At 48.7% G+C, this 16,542-nt stretch overlaps 1 protein-coding gene across 1 annotated transcript in view; it reads right to left on the minus strand.

The window, feature by feature from the left end:
• Positions 1-765: 765 nt before the first annotated feature.
• BCL2L13 (BCL2 like 13) overlaps positions 766-16,542 on the minus strand; it is a 39,733-nt gene continuing 23,956 nt past the window's right edge. Inside the window, exon 7 of the mRNA XM_082762651.1 lies at positions 766-5,269. Within this exon, the coding sequence (XP_082618777.1) occupies positions 4,454-5,269 (816 nt within the window). The 3' untranslated portion in view covers positions 766-4,453. The remainder of the gene's footprint in view (positions 5,270-16,542) is intronic.

Raw genomic sequence — 16,542 nt, forward strand, 5'->3', positions numbered from 1 at the left:
AAGTGCAACCTGGGGGCATGGTCTTACAGCAGTGTCCCATTGGCAGAGGGAAAAAGGTTCATACCCCTTCACTTAAACTGACCCTGGAACAACGAAGCCAGAAAGAACTTTCTTTTAAAGGTGGAAACACTTTTATTAACCAAATGGCACGAGAAGCTTTAGCCAGTTTTCCCCAAGAGGGCTGCACTTGCATATTAAAAGGAGTAATACGACCGGTTCCTTGGGCAAGGGGTGACCTCAGGCCCCTTCAGGGTCTCATCCCCCAGGCACTCCTCTCGGGAACAGAACCTGAAATCCCCCAAGTCAGCCCCTGCCTGCTGATACCCAGCAGAAGCCTGCTGGAAGATTTCCGCAGCACACACCCCTCAGCATCAGTCCTATTAGACTTTGCTACTCCAACCAAGTGGGTTTTAGCCTGCTGCTTGAATAAAAGCTTATACTGCCAGTTAAAAATGGGGAGAGACCCCCTAAAGGTATAGCAATCAGATGCGTCCTCTGCAGCTTGTTCTGTCCAAACCAACAGTGTTTCCTTGCCCCCCCTGCAAATACTGCAGGGAGATCGAAAGCAGCTTCCACTGGAAGCCCACTGCAGCTCCCCCTCTCCTGCAGTGTACCCGGAGCCTTCTGGCCAGGAGGAAGCAATCAGCCCATCTAGGAGACCGAGACGGGGTCGGCTCCGAATAGGAAAAAAAGTGATGGAGTCAGCTGGGTGGGGCGGTGAAGCCGAGCGGTGGAGTCTGGTTCCCCTGGATGTATTGGTAACACTACAGCCCGGGCACCGCCTGCAGCTGGCGGTACTGCTGTGAATACTGGTGGATTAAACGTGCCTCCCCTCACCGTGCTTCGCTGGAAATGTTCTCTGGTGCAACCAGCTGGAGGACAACGTGCCTACAGCTGAGTGTGTCCTGCCTGGCACGCTGCGTCCTGCTGCAGCCTGGGCTCCACGTACCCCCGCAGCTGCCGTGTAGCAGGAGCTGGTGCTGGTTCAGGGAATGAAAGCCTGTGCCATCAGCAGCATGTCTACTTGAGCCAGGCCAGCAACAGCTGCCTTCCTGGGGCTTTGCTAGTGCTGCCACACCGCTGTGGCTGAAGGTAGGGCAGGCGTTGCGGCCTCAGATTATTTTTGTCTACTACAATCATCGCAATGAGAACAGACCAAGCTTTTCACCTTCACTTCAGTTACACACCGCACTCGCTGCCCAGCCAGGTCCCGGCTGTGTCCAGGGCCGTTCAGAGGCAGCCCTGCACGCTGTGCAGCTCCAGCCCTTTGCTTGACCTCAGCTCGACGTGCTGCAGCCAGGGATAAGGTGAAGAGGAAAGAAGGGGTCTAAGGTAGATACTTCGTTAAGGTACAGGCCACTCAAGGACGTATCGAGGCACTTCTGGGAAGGGGATAAGTAACACACATGAGAATAACTCTATCATCTGCCTTTTCCTCACTATACAGCTCCTGCCTTGCCTTTGCCAGCTGCAAGAGCGGGTGCATCATGAAGTCCCGGGTGCTTGCACCGTGCCATCTGGGGTGACTTTACTGTACCTGCAGACAGGACAAAGCCTGTCCATGTGCTAATTCATGCCCCCACAGCACGCAGCCTGGCACTCCAGTCAGTCAGAGCGCTGCTGCCTGAGCCTGCACAGCCCCGCTGGTGACTGCCAGAGGGCCGGGTCCAGCTCTGACCACAGGACTCCAACCTCCAGACCCAACCCTTCTGGCTAGTGGAGTGTTCCTCGAGGAAAGAGGAAGACACGACAGATTTTTATTTCTAAACTCACAGAGGGATGGGGGAGAAAGAGTTACAAACGCTTCTTGAATTGTCCAATCTACAAGACCCTAAAGATGGGAAGAACAAGAAGGGGCCCCTCAACCAAGCACAAAGCGGTGCAGCTGCTGCTCCATGAAGTGCTGCGAAGCACCAGGTGCTCGAGGCCTTCACACCACCATGAAAACGCCTACCAACCACCACCACCACGTTTGTTTTCCTTACTGCTGCTGCCTTCTTCAAACTGCTGCGTACAGAAAAAGATGCTGACCTAATGCCCCATCGGGCTCTTACATCAGCAAGCCAGGGACTTTTCCCTGGTAGATTTATTGTCATCTGTCCTGTGCTCATCTCCTACACTACCAGTAAAACAACCACTTGAGAGAGAAGAGCCAAAGGAACAACTTGTCCCTCCCCAACTAGCACATGTTATCCAGCATATCCAAAAAACCCCATCCCTGCTTCCGAGCATATTTAGGTACTTCTGCATAACCCACGGAGCAGCTGCAGACGGGGCATTTCCCAAACAGCTGCCTCACCTCCAGCAAGGAGACGGGGTTAACACGAGAAGGACACAAAGCCACCAGCAAAGCAGCAGAGGGGAGGCCTCTCCTGCCTCGCCGGGCAGCAAAGCAGCCCTTGCCACCTGGCACCAGCCTCCTCCCCTCGCAGCGCACACCACTCGTCAATACACACTGTCGTGCCACGTGAAACGAAGCAAAACTGTAAACTTGCATGTTTGTGACAAAAGGAGCATAAAGACGCCTCTCCACAGAGCGAGGAAAGCCCCCATGAGGTACCAGGAGGGAGGGCAATGGATGAAGGCCAGCACAGTACAGCAATGAGAGGGAACACAGAGAAAGATGGGGAAAAAAAAAAAAAGTCACTTCTATTTGACAACCTTGTGTATGTTTAGTTTTTATGTTGATTTTTTTGTTTTAAGGATAACCTGCCACCTCTTACACACAAGCAGAAGAGCCATCTGTGGTCAACAGTGGAGCCCAGAGCACCCGAGCGAGCAGCAGTACATACGCAACACTCCTTCCTCTCCACATTCAGCCTCACACAGTTCAAAACCCAAGTTTCCTACAAAAATCCACTCTCAAAAAAGCTTAAACAAAAAAAATTCCCTAGGCTCTGCCAGGTTCTTACTGACTTACCAGCATACTGGGATATGGGGTGGGGTAGGAAAATGTGGCAAGGATATGCTAAAATAGAGAATATGCCAAAATCTCTGGATTATCAGGTTACTTAAGAAACAGGCTCGTTACGAGAAATACTCTAGCTATCATCGTTTAGAAATAAAGTACCTTGTGTTTGTGCTTTATGAGGAGTAAGCTCATACAGGAAGCTCACATTTCCATTTCTGCATTATCCCAAGTCCCCTCTCACCTCCCTCCATCTGCTCTAAGCCACGGCGCCAGCACAAACCCTCAGAGATGCACCACGAATTCTGCCTGGAAAGCTCAGCTCCGGCCCAGCCAAGGCCAGACACAGACGGGCGCTGGAGGAGCCACGTGCGGCTGGATCTGATGTGACTGGTGCACGGTGACACCTTCTGGGTTTCTCTTTGCACACATTGGAAATGGTGTGACTGCAGGATGAGGGGGTTTATTTTTCCAAAGCAACTTCCTCACCTGCAAATTTAGCCAATGGCAGGCTCAGAATCGCAAACGAAATTGCACTGAGTGGCACTGTGGGCAAACAGGAGATGGTTAATGCTGTTCTGCTCGGGTACCAGAGCCACTGCTCCGTGCACCCGGGTTCTGTCACAGCCAGGACTAAGCACGCTGCGCTTCCCCTGTGAACGATGCAGACCGCAGCAGGACACAGGGCACAACAGGGTTTAACCTCTGAATATCCTGGGGGAACATCACCAGCCCCCCTTTCACACGGAGTTTTGCCGTATCTCTGCTGGTGTCGCAGCACCGAACGGCCCCGTGTCCAGCATTACCTTGCGCCTGGTAACTGGGGGGTGGCAGTGAGGGGGGCGGGCAGGAGCGGAGCCAAGGGATTCCCCAACCTCCCCCAGGGTGCTCGGAGGGAACACAGCCGCAGAGAGGCAGCATCTGTAGGGGACGGGGGCTTCGGGAGCTGCTAGGGGCCGATCCAGGTGTGAGCAGAGAGGTAAGAAGAAGCACTCTCCCACGGGGGGTTAGGGGGCACCTGCGAGGTTACGAGGAGCAGTGCAGTACCTGAGAGGAAGCCGAGACAAAAGGGAGACCAGCCTCTCGCTGCAGGACTGGGGGTGGCTGACGTGGGGCGCAAAGGGAAGTGACAAGCCAGCACAGCTGCGACAGCGGCCACTCTGAGAAGCCAAAAACTCCAGGGGTTGGCAGCAGCTGGCTCTCCCCTTCCCCTGGGGGCTCTCCATTCCAGTTCCTAGAGTACGAGCACCCCTTTCTTCAGCACCTGCACTTCAGTCCTTAAATTTGCAGAATTTATTATTATTATTATTATTATTTTAAAAATACCCCTGTACTTTAATCACGAAAAACCAGTCCCCGCCCCAATTCTACTAAAAACGTGATTGTCCATAGCTGGAGGCTTAGTGAATGACCTCACCCCGTCACCATTACGTTGCTCAAATGTCCAATTAAACAGCAGGCAGCTCAACCTTTAGGTAACACAACTACAAAAATTGGATCGGGCTCTCTTCTCTCTCCCTCCTCCTCCTCCTCCGGAGAGCTCTGTTACTTTTTTCGAAGCGCCAGCGCTACCCCGACCGCCACAGCCAGTATCGCCACGGCGGCAGCCCCCCCGTACAGCAGTATAGATTTCCCTTCCGGCAATAAGATCGGCTTCTCCTCTGCCGCGGAGGATTTCTCTTCTATTTCTTCCAAACGGCCCTCCTTCCCCGCTTTTGTTTCCCCTGGCAGCAGTATTTTCTCAGGTTCTGGCGCAGCCTTTTCTTCTGACGGGGCTAACTTTGGGACAGGTTTACTTAGCGCGGGGATTTCGGGTTCAACAAGCTCTTCAGCCGCTTTTCCCTTTTCCTCCTGTTTTGCACGCGGAAGCGCGGAGGGATGTGCTTTTTCGGCAGCCACAGCTTCAGCTTGAGGTGCTTTTGCTTGCTGTACAGGAGCAGGGGGGGCTGGAAACGCTGCCTGCATAGTCTCCGCAGCAGCTGCCGACACCACCGCTTCCTCGATGCCCTCCGGAATCTCTTCCTTCTCCACGTGGACGATGTCTGAGTTGGAGGAGTTGTTCTCGCTCCTCTCTTCGCCCCCTCCGTTGCTGTCCAGGCTCTTGACTTCTTCAGGATCCATGGCCACCTGCTGCCAGGACTCGGGTCCCAGGGAGACGGGCAGGCTCTCCGTGTGCCAGCTCTGGCTCGCTGACAGGGAGACGGGCAGGCTCTCCGACTGCCACGACGTGGTCACTGTGGGGGACTCCGGGGGGCTCACCTGTCCCGAGTTGTCGCTGGTCAGGATGTAGATGTCATTGCTGTCCTCTGCGATCAGGCCGGGGTACTCCTCCTCCTCCGATTCCAAGCTGAAGACCGTCCCCTGCGAACAAAAAGGAGGAACAACACGTGAGCAATGGCTTCAGCTCCACGCGCCCTGCACGGGGAGGAGGACACCTGGGAATCTGGTGAGGCTGGCAGAAAACGGAGAGGGCCTCTGCGGGAGCGGGATGTGCCTGACCCACGTTATGGGAGAGATGACAAAACCCAGCCGGTGCAACTGGGACTCGCAGAGGACGGAGCCACTGGGAAGAGCTTTGCTGTGAGCTCCTCCTCGCCCTGCAGTCACCCCGTCACCGAGTACGTCACCACAACACACCACTTGGGCACTATTACTCAGAGAAGAAGAAACTAAAGTCCAACGAGCATGTGAGCACAGCTGAACACCACTTCCCTCTCCACTTTATGCACATGCTCTGTATTGCTTCTCCATCTGACAGGTTTCTGAACATTAATTTTATTGCATTTCCTGTGCTGTCTGAAGTCTGCATCCCTAATTTGTACCAGCAGGCTGCAATCTACACTAATTCCAGTAATTTACTAAGAACTGATTTTGCTGTTCTTAAAATGTCACTTTCAAGTCTGACATTACAGTTCTGGCCACACAACTTCAGTTAAACCAGACACATGAGCACAGACATCCTAACACACAGACAGGGTTTCCTGGATTTTATTCAGCTAGGCGAAACCTGCAGACACCCTAAAAACTGGGCTCCAGTTAGAGAAAATGCAAGTGTAAAACACTGACCCCAAAGTTTGATATGCCATATAGTCAATGTCTGTGAAACTGGAAGCAAAAGTTAGATTACTCCCTTATACCTAACAAAAACGATTTGAGCATTTTACCAATCGCTGCAGTACTGGGAGCCCTTCCAGTGCAAATTCCTTTTTCAATTACCAAGCTTTCCTGTACAGTCCCATCATAACATGAAGCACTGGAAAAAAAATCCATTATTTTTCTTTCCCTCTGCTCCCTTCTGCATTTAATAGTTCTCCTGTGCAGTTGTGCCCCTCTTTTTTAAACCCTTCCTGACACCTATGGCTTTGGGCTCCGGGTCTAGTCCAGTCTCCTACCAGTGGCCTTCCCGTGCCAAGATACCTCATTGCTTCTCCCATAACTTTTTTGTGGATCCAAGCGGTGATCCATAGGAGGAACTGATCCAAATTAAGCCTACTATTTATTTTGGTGAGTTGTTTTTAACCCTGATCACCTTCCAGTTAGGTCTGCCGAGATACCTCAGTGTGCTAGTGTGAGTGAGGGTAGAAGGCGGCCAGCAACTGCTCTTGCTTGCACCGGTGCCAAAAAATGCTGTATCTATCCCCGTGCCCAGCTTCCAGAGTAGAAGGAAAATGCATTTCAGCTTTGGTAACTCCCAGTTATCACTTTGTTCCTAACACACTAGGAATCCAGTGCCTACAAGTGAATGGTTTCTGGCTTTCAGTAGGCAAATCAGCAGGGCTGATAACGACCAGGCCAGAAGCAAAGTGCTCTTCTCGCAGGGAAGCGCGAGGGGCCCAGGCTCTGCACAGACAGCAGCGCACATTGCCACACGCACTGCACTTTGTCACCTCCCTTGAACGGGGAAGGATCTCCACAGAAACAAAACAAAACCAAGTATACAGGCACAGGAGAGAAAGTTCACCACTTGCACTAACTGAAGAGCACACGAAGCAGGAATAGACCCCTGGCAAAAGCACTGAACTGGGACTTGAGAGATCTGTGGAGCTTATGGGCAGCAACACTTGGCTCTTTCACAGTGTAGGCTATCACTGTATCAGTGAACTTGCGTTGAGCACAGGAGCAGTGGCACTGGGTTAGCTTTCTGCATACTGCCTAGCACTGAGCATGGAAAGGCAGCCCCTGCTGCCTCTGAGATCGCACATTTGCTCTTCTGATCATCCAGATTTTCTCTGGATGTTGATTAAGAAAGAAATATTCTTATCGTAATGCAAGCTAATAACAAACATCTGTGATAATAGCAATTTATTTATGTTTATTTCCACAGGTGATACTGACTCAGAACCACCAAAATTAAACAACAAAATAAGTAAGAGTAAAACCTGCAGTCTCGTGAACCTCTGATATTCCCCTCCTCTCCGCTCAGCACTACCCTTCAACAAACCAGTCAGTGATTCTTTCCTGGCCTGCCCACAGCACATCACGACAAAACAGACTGCATTTGTAATCTGATGTTGGCAAAAAAGAATGGCGAAGAAACCCCCCACAACTGGTAACAGCCCTCCTCTTAACATACTGCTGGAAGGGCACAGATGTTATTACGACTAGTCAAATATGACGAACAGAAATATTGTGAAACCACACTCCTACAGAGTTGAGAGCTGAGTGGTTGTAGCAAACTTCTTCTCAACAGCAAACTGAAAAAAGCACTAGCTAGGCCCGTATTCGGAGGGCCGAGTTCCCCTGAAGTCTCTGTCTAGCTGATGGTGGAAAGTCAAGTGCCTTTGAGCAGTGACTCAGCAGCCCGCAGCAGGGAGCTGCCCATAGTCCACAGGCACTACAGAGACTGAGGTGAAATTTAAGCCATCCTAATGAGCCTCAGTATGTGTTCCTCTAACCTCTTGTAGTGGGTTCATGTGGCAAGGGTTTGGTAGTGGGGGGCTGCAGGGGTGGCCTCTATGAGCAGGGCCCAGCAGTTGCCCCATGTCAGCTAAGGGCCAGTTTCAGCTGGCTCCAAAGGGACCCGCCACTGCCCAGAGCCAAGTCAGTAAACAATGTTATTTGCGTCTCTGGGAGAGCAGATTTAAGGAAGGGGTAAAATCCTGCTGCACAACAGCAGCTGGGAGAGCGAGGAGTGAAGCAGCCCTGCAGCCCCCAGGTGAGTGCAGCAGGAGGGCAGGAGGTGCTCCAGGCAGGCAGCAGCAGCTCCCCTGCGGGCTGTGGAGAGGCCCCTGGTGGAGCAGGCTGTCCCCCTGCAGCCCATGGGTCCCACATGGAGCAGATCTCCATGCTGCAGCCCCCCCATGGGTGGAGGAGCCCCCGGTGGATGTGGCCCATGGAGAGCCCCCACAGGAGCAGGCCCCAGGCCGGAGCTGCAGCCCGTGGAGAGGAGCCCACGCAGGAGCAGGGGTCTGGGGGGAGCTGCTGCCCACCCGTGGGGGACCCGTGCTGGAGCAGTTTGCTCCTGGGGGATGGACCCCATGGTACGGAGCTGTGTGGGAGCAGTGCCTGGAGAGCTGCTGCCTGTGGGCAGCCCCCGCAGGCTCAGTTCAGAAGGACGGCATCCCGTGGGAGGGACCCCACGGGGAGCAGGGGCAGAGAGGGATCATGAAGGAGTGGTGGAGACGAAGCATCAGGGACTGACCACAGCCCCCATTCCCTGCTCCCCTGCACTGCTCAGGGGGAGGAGATGGAAGAGGGTGGATGGGGGAAGGTGTTATTAGTTTCTTTCCTTTGTTTCTCACTTCTCTAGCTTGTTAGTAATAGGCAATAAATTTTACTAATCTCCCTATGCTGAGTCTGTTTTGCCTGTGACAATAATTGCTGAGTGCTCTCCCTGCCCTTATCTCAACCTTTGGTCCCTTTTAACGTGTTTTCTCCCCTTCCCCTTTGAGGAAGGGGAGTGAGAGAGCAGCTGTGGTGGAGCTCAGCTGCCCACCTGAGTAAAGCCACCACAGCCCTGCTTCTGCTCTGTTCCTGATCCACCACTCACCTCCCCTTCCCCTCATGAAGGAAATCAGTTGTTCTTTCATGAGAAAAAGAAAGAAAACAAGATCAAGCATGTTCTTTGGAACCCACAGACGGTTTGATGAAGTGAACAAATGATATAGGCAAAGCACCACCACAGCTACTAAGTATCTTAGCTCAGGATGACATGATGCCAGAGCCTCATTGGGTTAACAAAGAGGGGAGTCACCACTGATACACAAGGACCAGGCATTAACTATTCTAATTATTCCCACACATCAGGGCAGTTTCCAAATGCGATGCCGTTTGCTGGAGCACTATCACTGGAGAGTTACTTCTCACAAAATATAGGTAAGATCTCGGCCTATGTTGAGGGCAACATGACAAACTGTTGTGGAGAGGGTGAGGGAATGAAGGGAAGGTATGTGGGGAATACGAGCAATTTTCAGCATTTCAAATGAATGCATGTGCAAACCCTGCACACCCATCCTACCTTCAGAGGAGTGGAGGGCCTAAGAGACTCAAGCAATATTGTTCCTTTCCCACACTGTGCAGACTGGACTGACCTCAAGAGAGTTATCAGTCACCAACACCACTATAAACCAGACCCTTATAAAGCCCAGGTGAGCCTTTCGGTAGCAAGTCTTCACAGACAGCTTCTACTTCAGTGCCTCAGGGACAGAGCTCTCCCTGCCTTAAGAAACAGGCTGCCCAAGGTTGAAAACCAGGGGGAAAGCTAACATAACGAGTGTCAATGCATAATTTTGCCATGTTTATCATTGAAAGTGTACAAAGTTTTAATTGAAAAGCCAAATGGTAATAGGCATTATTTAAAATAGATTACTTTTCTTGAGCTGTATTAAGAGTTAATTCAGAAAATGAAGAGAACAAATCTGTGCTTTCCTGCTGATGTGGTTGAGGTTTGATTTTGTTTGTTTTGCTTTTCTTTTAAAGCAGCTGCAATAAAAACTGAGCAACATTTAGGACAATTCTCTTAATTCATCTACAGATGTGACCCAGAAGCAAAGCTTCCACAGACAGATTAATTCAGGACAGGATGGCACATTTGGAAGGATCTTTAATAACCCGAGGTCTTATATAAGCCATACTTTTTAGATTTAATGGTAACTAAGGAATTTATGTATTTCTTTATCTGCTTTGATTTTTCTGGTCTAGAGCAGTAGACTATCTATTTCCAATAAATAGAGTTGTGCTTTTTCAAATTTGGGAAGGGACGTTTGCAAACTTGGAGTGCTTTTCTTCACCCGTTATTCTTACAGACCTACATGATGATTGCCCACAGAAGCAAGAATAAGTCCCTCACTGCACCACACTGCCACTGCTGATTCCAACCACGGCCACTTGAGGGAAGAGTTGGCACAAGTCATGACAAGAGGAAGAACTGGATAGTTCCCTTCTTAGCCAGAACACAAGGATGGTCCACAGCACATTTGGCAGTCTTGAGGAGAAGGTCAACCTAATTCTGTTGAGGTGACATCTGTAGATATAAAAACCGAGCTCCAGAAGCCAATTACTGTCTTCAACCTACAAAACCTACAAAAGGTTGTAGAAGTCCTGTGGAAAAGTTTTACAAGTGACAGAAAACACCTTCAATAAACATGCTAGACTATTCCTCAGGACAGGCCATGGCCATTACGCTACAGGCCAAGCTACACTAGTCAACTGTAAACCAGTAACAAAGCAATGATCTGAAACCTCCTTCTCTAAACAGAACCTATCAGTTTGGATTCAGCTGTAGCCCTGCTAGCATCAGTAACCTGAACTTTGAAAATCTCATCAGGGAATTCAAAACACTACAAACCTTTAACATATAGTCAGAGAGTGCTACTTAATAGCCATCAGTTTCAATTATGACTTAAAGACAATGAAAAGCAATAATATAAAAAAAATAAAAACATCAAGATTTGGAAACTGATGCTTGTGACAACTATACTATATTTCAAAGTTTTCGCATGGGTTTGTTATTAATTTCATACAGAAAAGCTGACTTCCTAACTAAAGCAGTTATTTTTGCTATTGAACAAAAACTTTAACTATTCATAATGGAACAAATAAATATTCAATAGAATAAAAACTTCATTTGGATTTATGTGAAGTTGTTTCTGGTAGAAATAGGTATTCAAATTAAAATTCTGAATGTCTCAAAACTCAACTTTTTTTTCCTACAAACATAGTGTTACTCTGTAAACCCAGACATCAACATCTTCGTTAGAGATGTATCTCTGCAATTAGCTTGCTGAGTTGAGGTCCTTGAAAGTCAAGCTAGTAGACAAGGAAGCGCATCTCCCTGCTTCCAGCCGAACACATCCTCTGTTTCTCTCCTAACACATCCCCAGAACAATCTGTAATATGATGCCAAATGAATCCTATGACTAAGTTTTACCTAGATGTTAAGGTTTGCTCTTCCAAAACAGAAGGTGGGTGATGTTTTTATTGAAATGTTCTGAAAAGCTTGACTGGTCTCTGGTTCAGTTCTTACCCAAGTTTAAGCAGGCAGGTAACAGCTAGCTGTTCACACGAGGGATGATTTGAATAGGCAACTCATTCAAAATTAATATCTAATGACACAGACACAAAAAAAAAGCTATACGGCCAAATGAGCCAGCCATACACCCTAGATCTTGATTTTGTCTAGAAAAGTCAAAACTTCTGTACACCAGTCAGAGAGGAGTGCCACCTTCTGGCAGAAAAAAAGTAAATAAGTAAAAAAAAAAAAAAAAAAGTAAATATATGCTGCCTGAATCTTTTTTCTCCTGCAACTGAACAGACTCACATAAAATGGACTGAGAGCAGCCCTGAGGAGAAGGACCTGAGGGTGCTGGTGGAAGAAAAGCTCGCTGTGAGCTGTCAATGTGCCCTTGCAGCCCAGAAAGCCGACCGTACCCTGGGCGGCATCAAAGCAGCGAGGCCAGCAGGGCAGGGAGGGGATTCTGCCCCTCTGCTCTGCTCGGCCCCACCTGGAGCCCTGCGTCCAGCCCTGGGGCCCCCAGCACCAGGACAGGGACCTGTGGGAGTGGGCCCAGAGGAGGCCACGAGGCTGATCAGAGGGCTGGAGCACCTCTCCTCTGGGGACAGGCTGAGGGAGCTGGGGGTGTTCAGCCTGGAGAAGGGAAGGCGCTGGGGAGACCTTACAGCGGCCTGCCAGTGCCTAAAGGGGCCTGCAGGAGAGCTGGGGAGGGACTCTTGGTCAGGGAGTGCAGTGACAGGACAGGGAGAGTGTCTTTAAACTAAAAGAGGGTAGAATTAGATTAGGTATAATGAAGACATGCTTCACTTGAGGGCGGTGAGGCACTGGCACAGGCTGCCCAGAGAAGCTGTGGGTGCCCCATCCCTGGAGGTGCTCAAGGCCAGGTTGATGGGGCCTTGGGCAGCCTGGGCTGGGGGAGGTGTCCCTGCCCATGGCAGGGGGGTGGAACCAGATGGTCTTTAAGGTCCCTTCCAACCCAAACCTTTCTGTGGTTCCATGTAAATCCCCAAGGCAACACCCTGAAATACAGGAGGAAATGCTGACGGAAAGTGGAACATTCCAGAAGAGCAATATTTACAATAAGAAATTCAAAACACAGCACAGCTAGAAGTTTCTTGGGCTTGAGTAGTGAACTTTACCTTGTAACATAATCTGTCAGAGACAAATGAGACTCAGACATTTCTTTCCTTGTCACAGCAATGAAAAAAAGTACTAGGAACCCATTAAACACTTTTGTGCTTATAATCTAGTGACTGAAAAACAGGAGGCAATGAATTATGAACTGGCCTGCATCCAGGAATCCCAAAAGATCTCCCCCTGAGGAAATAAGCAAGTTTCCTGCAGTAACACATTTCCCCAGAGCTGGGAGTACATCTGTCATATGATTTCTGCTGTGACAGAGGAGTAGCCATACGCTGCCGAACCGCTGAAGTGCCGTCCGTGCCGAGGGCTGAGCAGGAAAGGCTGTGCCTGCAGCGTCGGTGCAGCTTCACCCCCACCCCTGCCAACAACTCGGTGGACAGACTGCACCCTGCCTCTGCATTCAGAGCTGTGCTATGCCTCTTCGGATCCCTTCTGAATTCAGATTAACAGCATCACCGTGCTCGTCCTTCAGAGAAATGGATTATTAGAGAAGGGCAGCTCGCAACACCCAGATCCAAAATAGTTCCAAAATAATAAAAATCCCCCAGTCACTCACTGTAGCATTCATCTTTATGAAGCTTGAGATAGGTGGAGCCAAGAAAAAAACCAGCAGAATCCACAAATAGGACTGTCTGACTTAAACTTTCTATTAAAAGACAAGAATGGGAAAAAAAGAATGCATTGTTAATCTGAACCAAATCAAATCACGCTGATATTAAAGCCATTGCTCCTACCCCTTCAATGCCTGTTTGACTAGAACACCCTTCAGAAGTGATCCTATTGATTCCCCTGTCCTCCGGCATAACCTCTGCTACCTGCAGAGTGGCAATTCCAAAGCAACACCCTATTAGGTTTTAGTTATAGCAGTGAAAATTGAAGTAAATTCATTAATTTAGAGACCATTTCCTTAGAAAGACCGATCTGAAGTTGTTGAAGGACAAAATGAAAGGAGATCTAGTTGCTCAGTCATTCACCATTTAAGTTCCTTTTCCTTCAGCCACAGTGCCTAAAACAAAATAAATAATCTATTACTGTACTAAAGAAGTTCCATACAAAAAAAGTGGATATTTCATTGCCATTTTCCATGACATACAAAGTATAATTATTTTGAAAGGAAAACTCCTTTATAGAACTTCTTTAATTAGATTCCCCTTTCTTGCACCGCTACCGTATTAAACTTACTTATCTTTCCCCTAGTGTAGCAAGTCTGTCTATTTTTGCATTGTCATTCTGGAGGCAGACACCTGGGCTGCTGCAGAAGATTTTAATCTCCAGTTGCGCACACTGCCTGCCTTGCTTGCCCGGGATGACAAGTGCCTCTTTATCTTTTTTCTCCAGATTGTTAACAGACTCTAGTACGTACATTATTCAACGAACAGCAGCAAAGAAAATGTCAGAAAGAGCAGAAAAGCCCAAACCAAAACACTGGAGATAAAGAACAGCCCTTCTGAAGCTGAGATAAGGAACTGTAAACACTAAGCATGCTTTAAGGAAGTTTACTTTATCCTCTCCAACACGGGCAAATGACTAGTTAATTTCAAATCCAGCTCTGAACATCATAAGACACGAACCCTGAGAAGGCAGAGTCGATTTCAGCTATGGTCATAAATACAAACACAAGCCTCCTACTGAGAGAAGGAAGGTTACTGATTCCTGATAAACACTAACTGCATACATTTATTTCACCCCTTTCAACGATACGAAAAGCAGATGGGCTTGTAACATGAGAGTGAATCCGAGAAAAAAAGAACCACCACCTAGCTTCTGAGTAATCTTATACTTTTTCCCTTTTACAGACATCCCCAGACAGATGAAATCTAACCACTGAAATCAGAATATGCAGAGCTTGAGAAGAAATCAATTACTTAGGAGGAGGGATGGGAAAGGAAGAGGAAAAAAAAAATCCTTACCAACTGACTGGCCTTACTGTGCACTTCTCCAGGAGATCAAGAATTGCTTCTGATGCAGCAACATTCAGCCCTGGAGAAGTCAGGCAGAGGGAAAAGGGAGGGGAAGTAAGAGGAGGGGAAGGGAGGAGACAGGAGGAGAGGGGAGGGGAGGGGAGAGCGTGTACACTGCATGTCAGTTTGTTGAGCCCTAACATTGCCTTTGGGAAGTAGAATGAAATTACTGCCAAATCTGACTGGGAAAGGGCTTGTGATGCTTCAAAACAATACGGAAACAAGATCCTAGCGTGACTGTTTGGGTTCAGAACAGAATCAGAAGAAGAGATGTGCATTCTCACATGTAGCTATTCAGAGCACGTGAACCGCCAAACGTGCTTTTTGCTCCAGTGAGAGATCGTTCTCAAATTTAAAGTCAAGCAGAGTAAATGTAAGAGCTGCAGCAAAACCCATCACTGCAGTTAGTGAGAGAGGGAGCCCATCCAGAAGAAAGCAAGATTCCCTTGCTTTCCTAAAGTCTTCCAAACTCAGGTTTGCAAGTAGCTGCAAGCTATGAGACTGTAAACTAGATGGAATAGTCATTTCAACTCTTCATACACAGACATTTCCATGCCAGCTGCATCCAAACACAGCATGCAATGCGCTGAAGGCAGACATCCCTCCTCGGAAGACTTTTACCCTAGAGCAGTACAATAGACTAAGAGGAAGGGCACCAACACACGCATTTTGATAGCATCAAAATATGATGCACACTTTCACATGCACAAATATGACAGTGATTCTCCCACCAACTGTTACAACCCAGTCCCACTCCACCATTAACAGCTAACAGAATTAAAATTTGAAGGAAGAATGGGAACATTCATTGTTCAACTCATATCTCATCACCACATCTCGACAGAAAAGAGATTAAAAAAAAAATCCAGAAGTTACTTCGCACCTTAGAGGTGCTACCTTTAGTTTAGTATCCCCAATTCCCCATTCCTCACAAGCTGTGCTGATTTCCTAAAATACATTGCCTCACTATCCAATTTCTTCACCTTTATTCCCTTGAGCTAGCAATTTTGCTTCTAATTGTTGTTGTCTACTGTCCTCTATCAGATGCTTTCCCAGCCCTACAAGACACCCAAGCCCACAAATTAGTTTGAAGCCTTGCAGAGAGGCAGAATCTCCGGAGCCCTACGTGCTGTACAGCAGCAGCACAGCGTTACGCAGCAAGTGGTCCCGCTGCATGATGCAACACCATGCAGCGTTGACTCCACAGAACAGCAGTTCGAACAGAGGAAGGGCTCATCTAGCCCCTGCTCTTCCAACTGACTACTTTTCTTCTCGCAAAGGTAGGTTTCAATCCGAACACCAAGGAGGATCCCAAATCATACAGTGCCAAGGGAATAGACAGAGCCTTAAAGGCTACAGGTTTTATTCAGGTCTAGCACTGAAAAACAGGCTCCCATAAAGCTCTCCTCTGCTGCTGATCCACAGAACACCAGATAAGCTGTTACGGTATCTTTTCAGTTCTAAATAAAGAGCTCTTGCCAGCTGCAGGAAAAACTTATCTGCACACCACTCTGGAACAACATAAAACCCCAATCTCTTACTGTCCTAACAGTGTAATTCACTGGAGACTCCTAGGTTTATAGATCACCCGTGGCTCTAACAAAGCATTACTGATAGCTTGATCTGGCACACCGCACTCCTGTGGCAGATGCTTATCTTAAAAAATGCAAAACACTTGGGTGATAGCTAACAGCCTGCCATGTGGCTCTCCCAAACCCATCCCGAAAACACAAATATCTTCCACTCCCTGCTCTCAGCATTGCTGTCCCCAGGATACCATTCCCAGTAGCACCACAAGCAAAGCAGGTCCCCCAGCCCCAGCCCCACAGCAACTCACAAAGGGTTAGCGCAGCTACACTAACTCAGTTGGAAAGGATTTTTGTCACCTTGCCTCTTTCCTCGCCTCTTCTGCTGTTTCAAAAATAGCTCTGGCTTGTTTGCTGTACCGCTTATGTCAGTCTGATTTTATGCCTGAGTGGATGTATACAGACAAGTTCGTAGCCCATTAAACACTGACTACCCAGACCTGTACGTACATGCACAGTCACACAAACACAAAGCACACCCCCCTCCCTCGG

Source organism: Aythya marila, assembly GCF_965140915.1.
Source record: "Aythya marila genome assembly, chromosome: 1".
Classification (NCBI taxonomy): Eukaryota; Metazoa; Chordata; class Aves; order Anseriformes; family Anatidae; genus Aythya; species Aythya marila.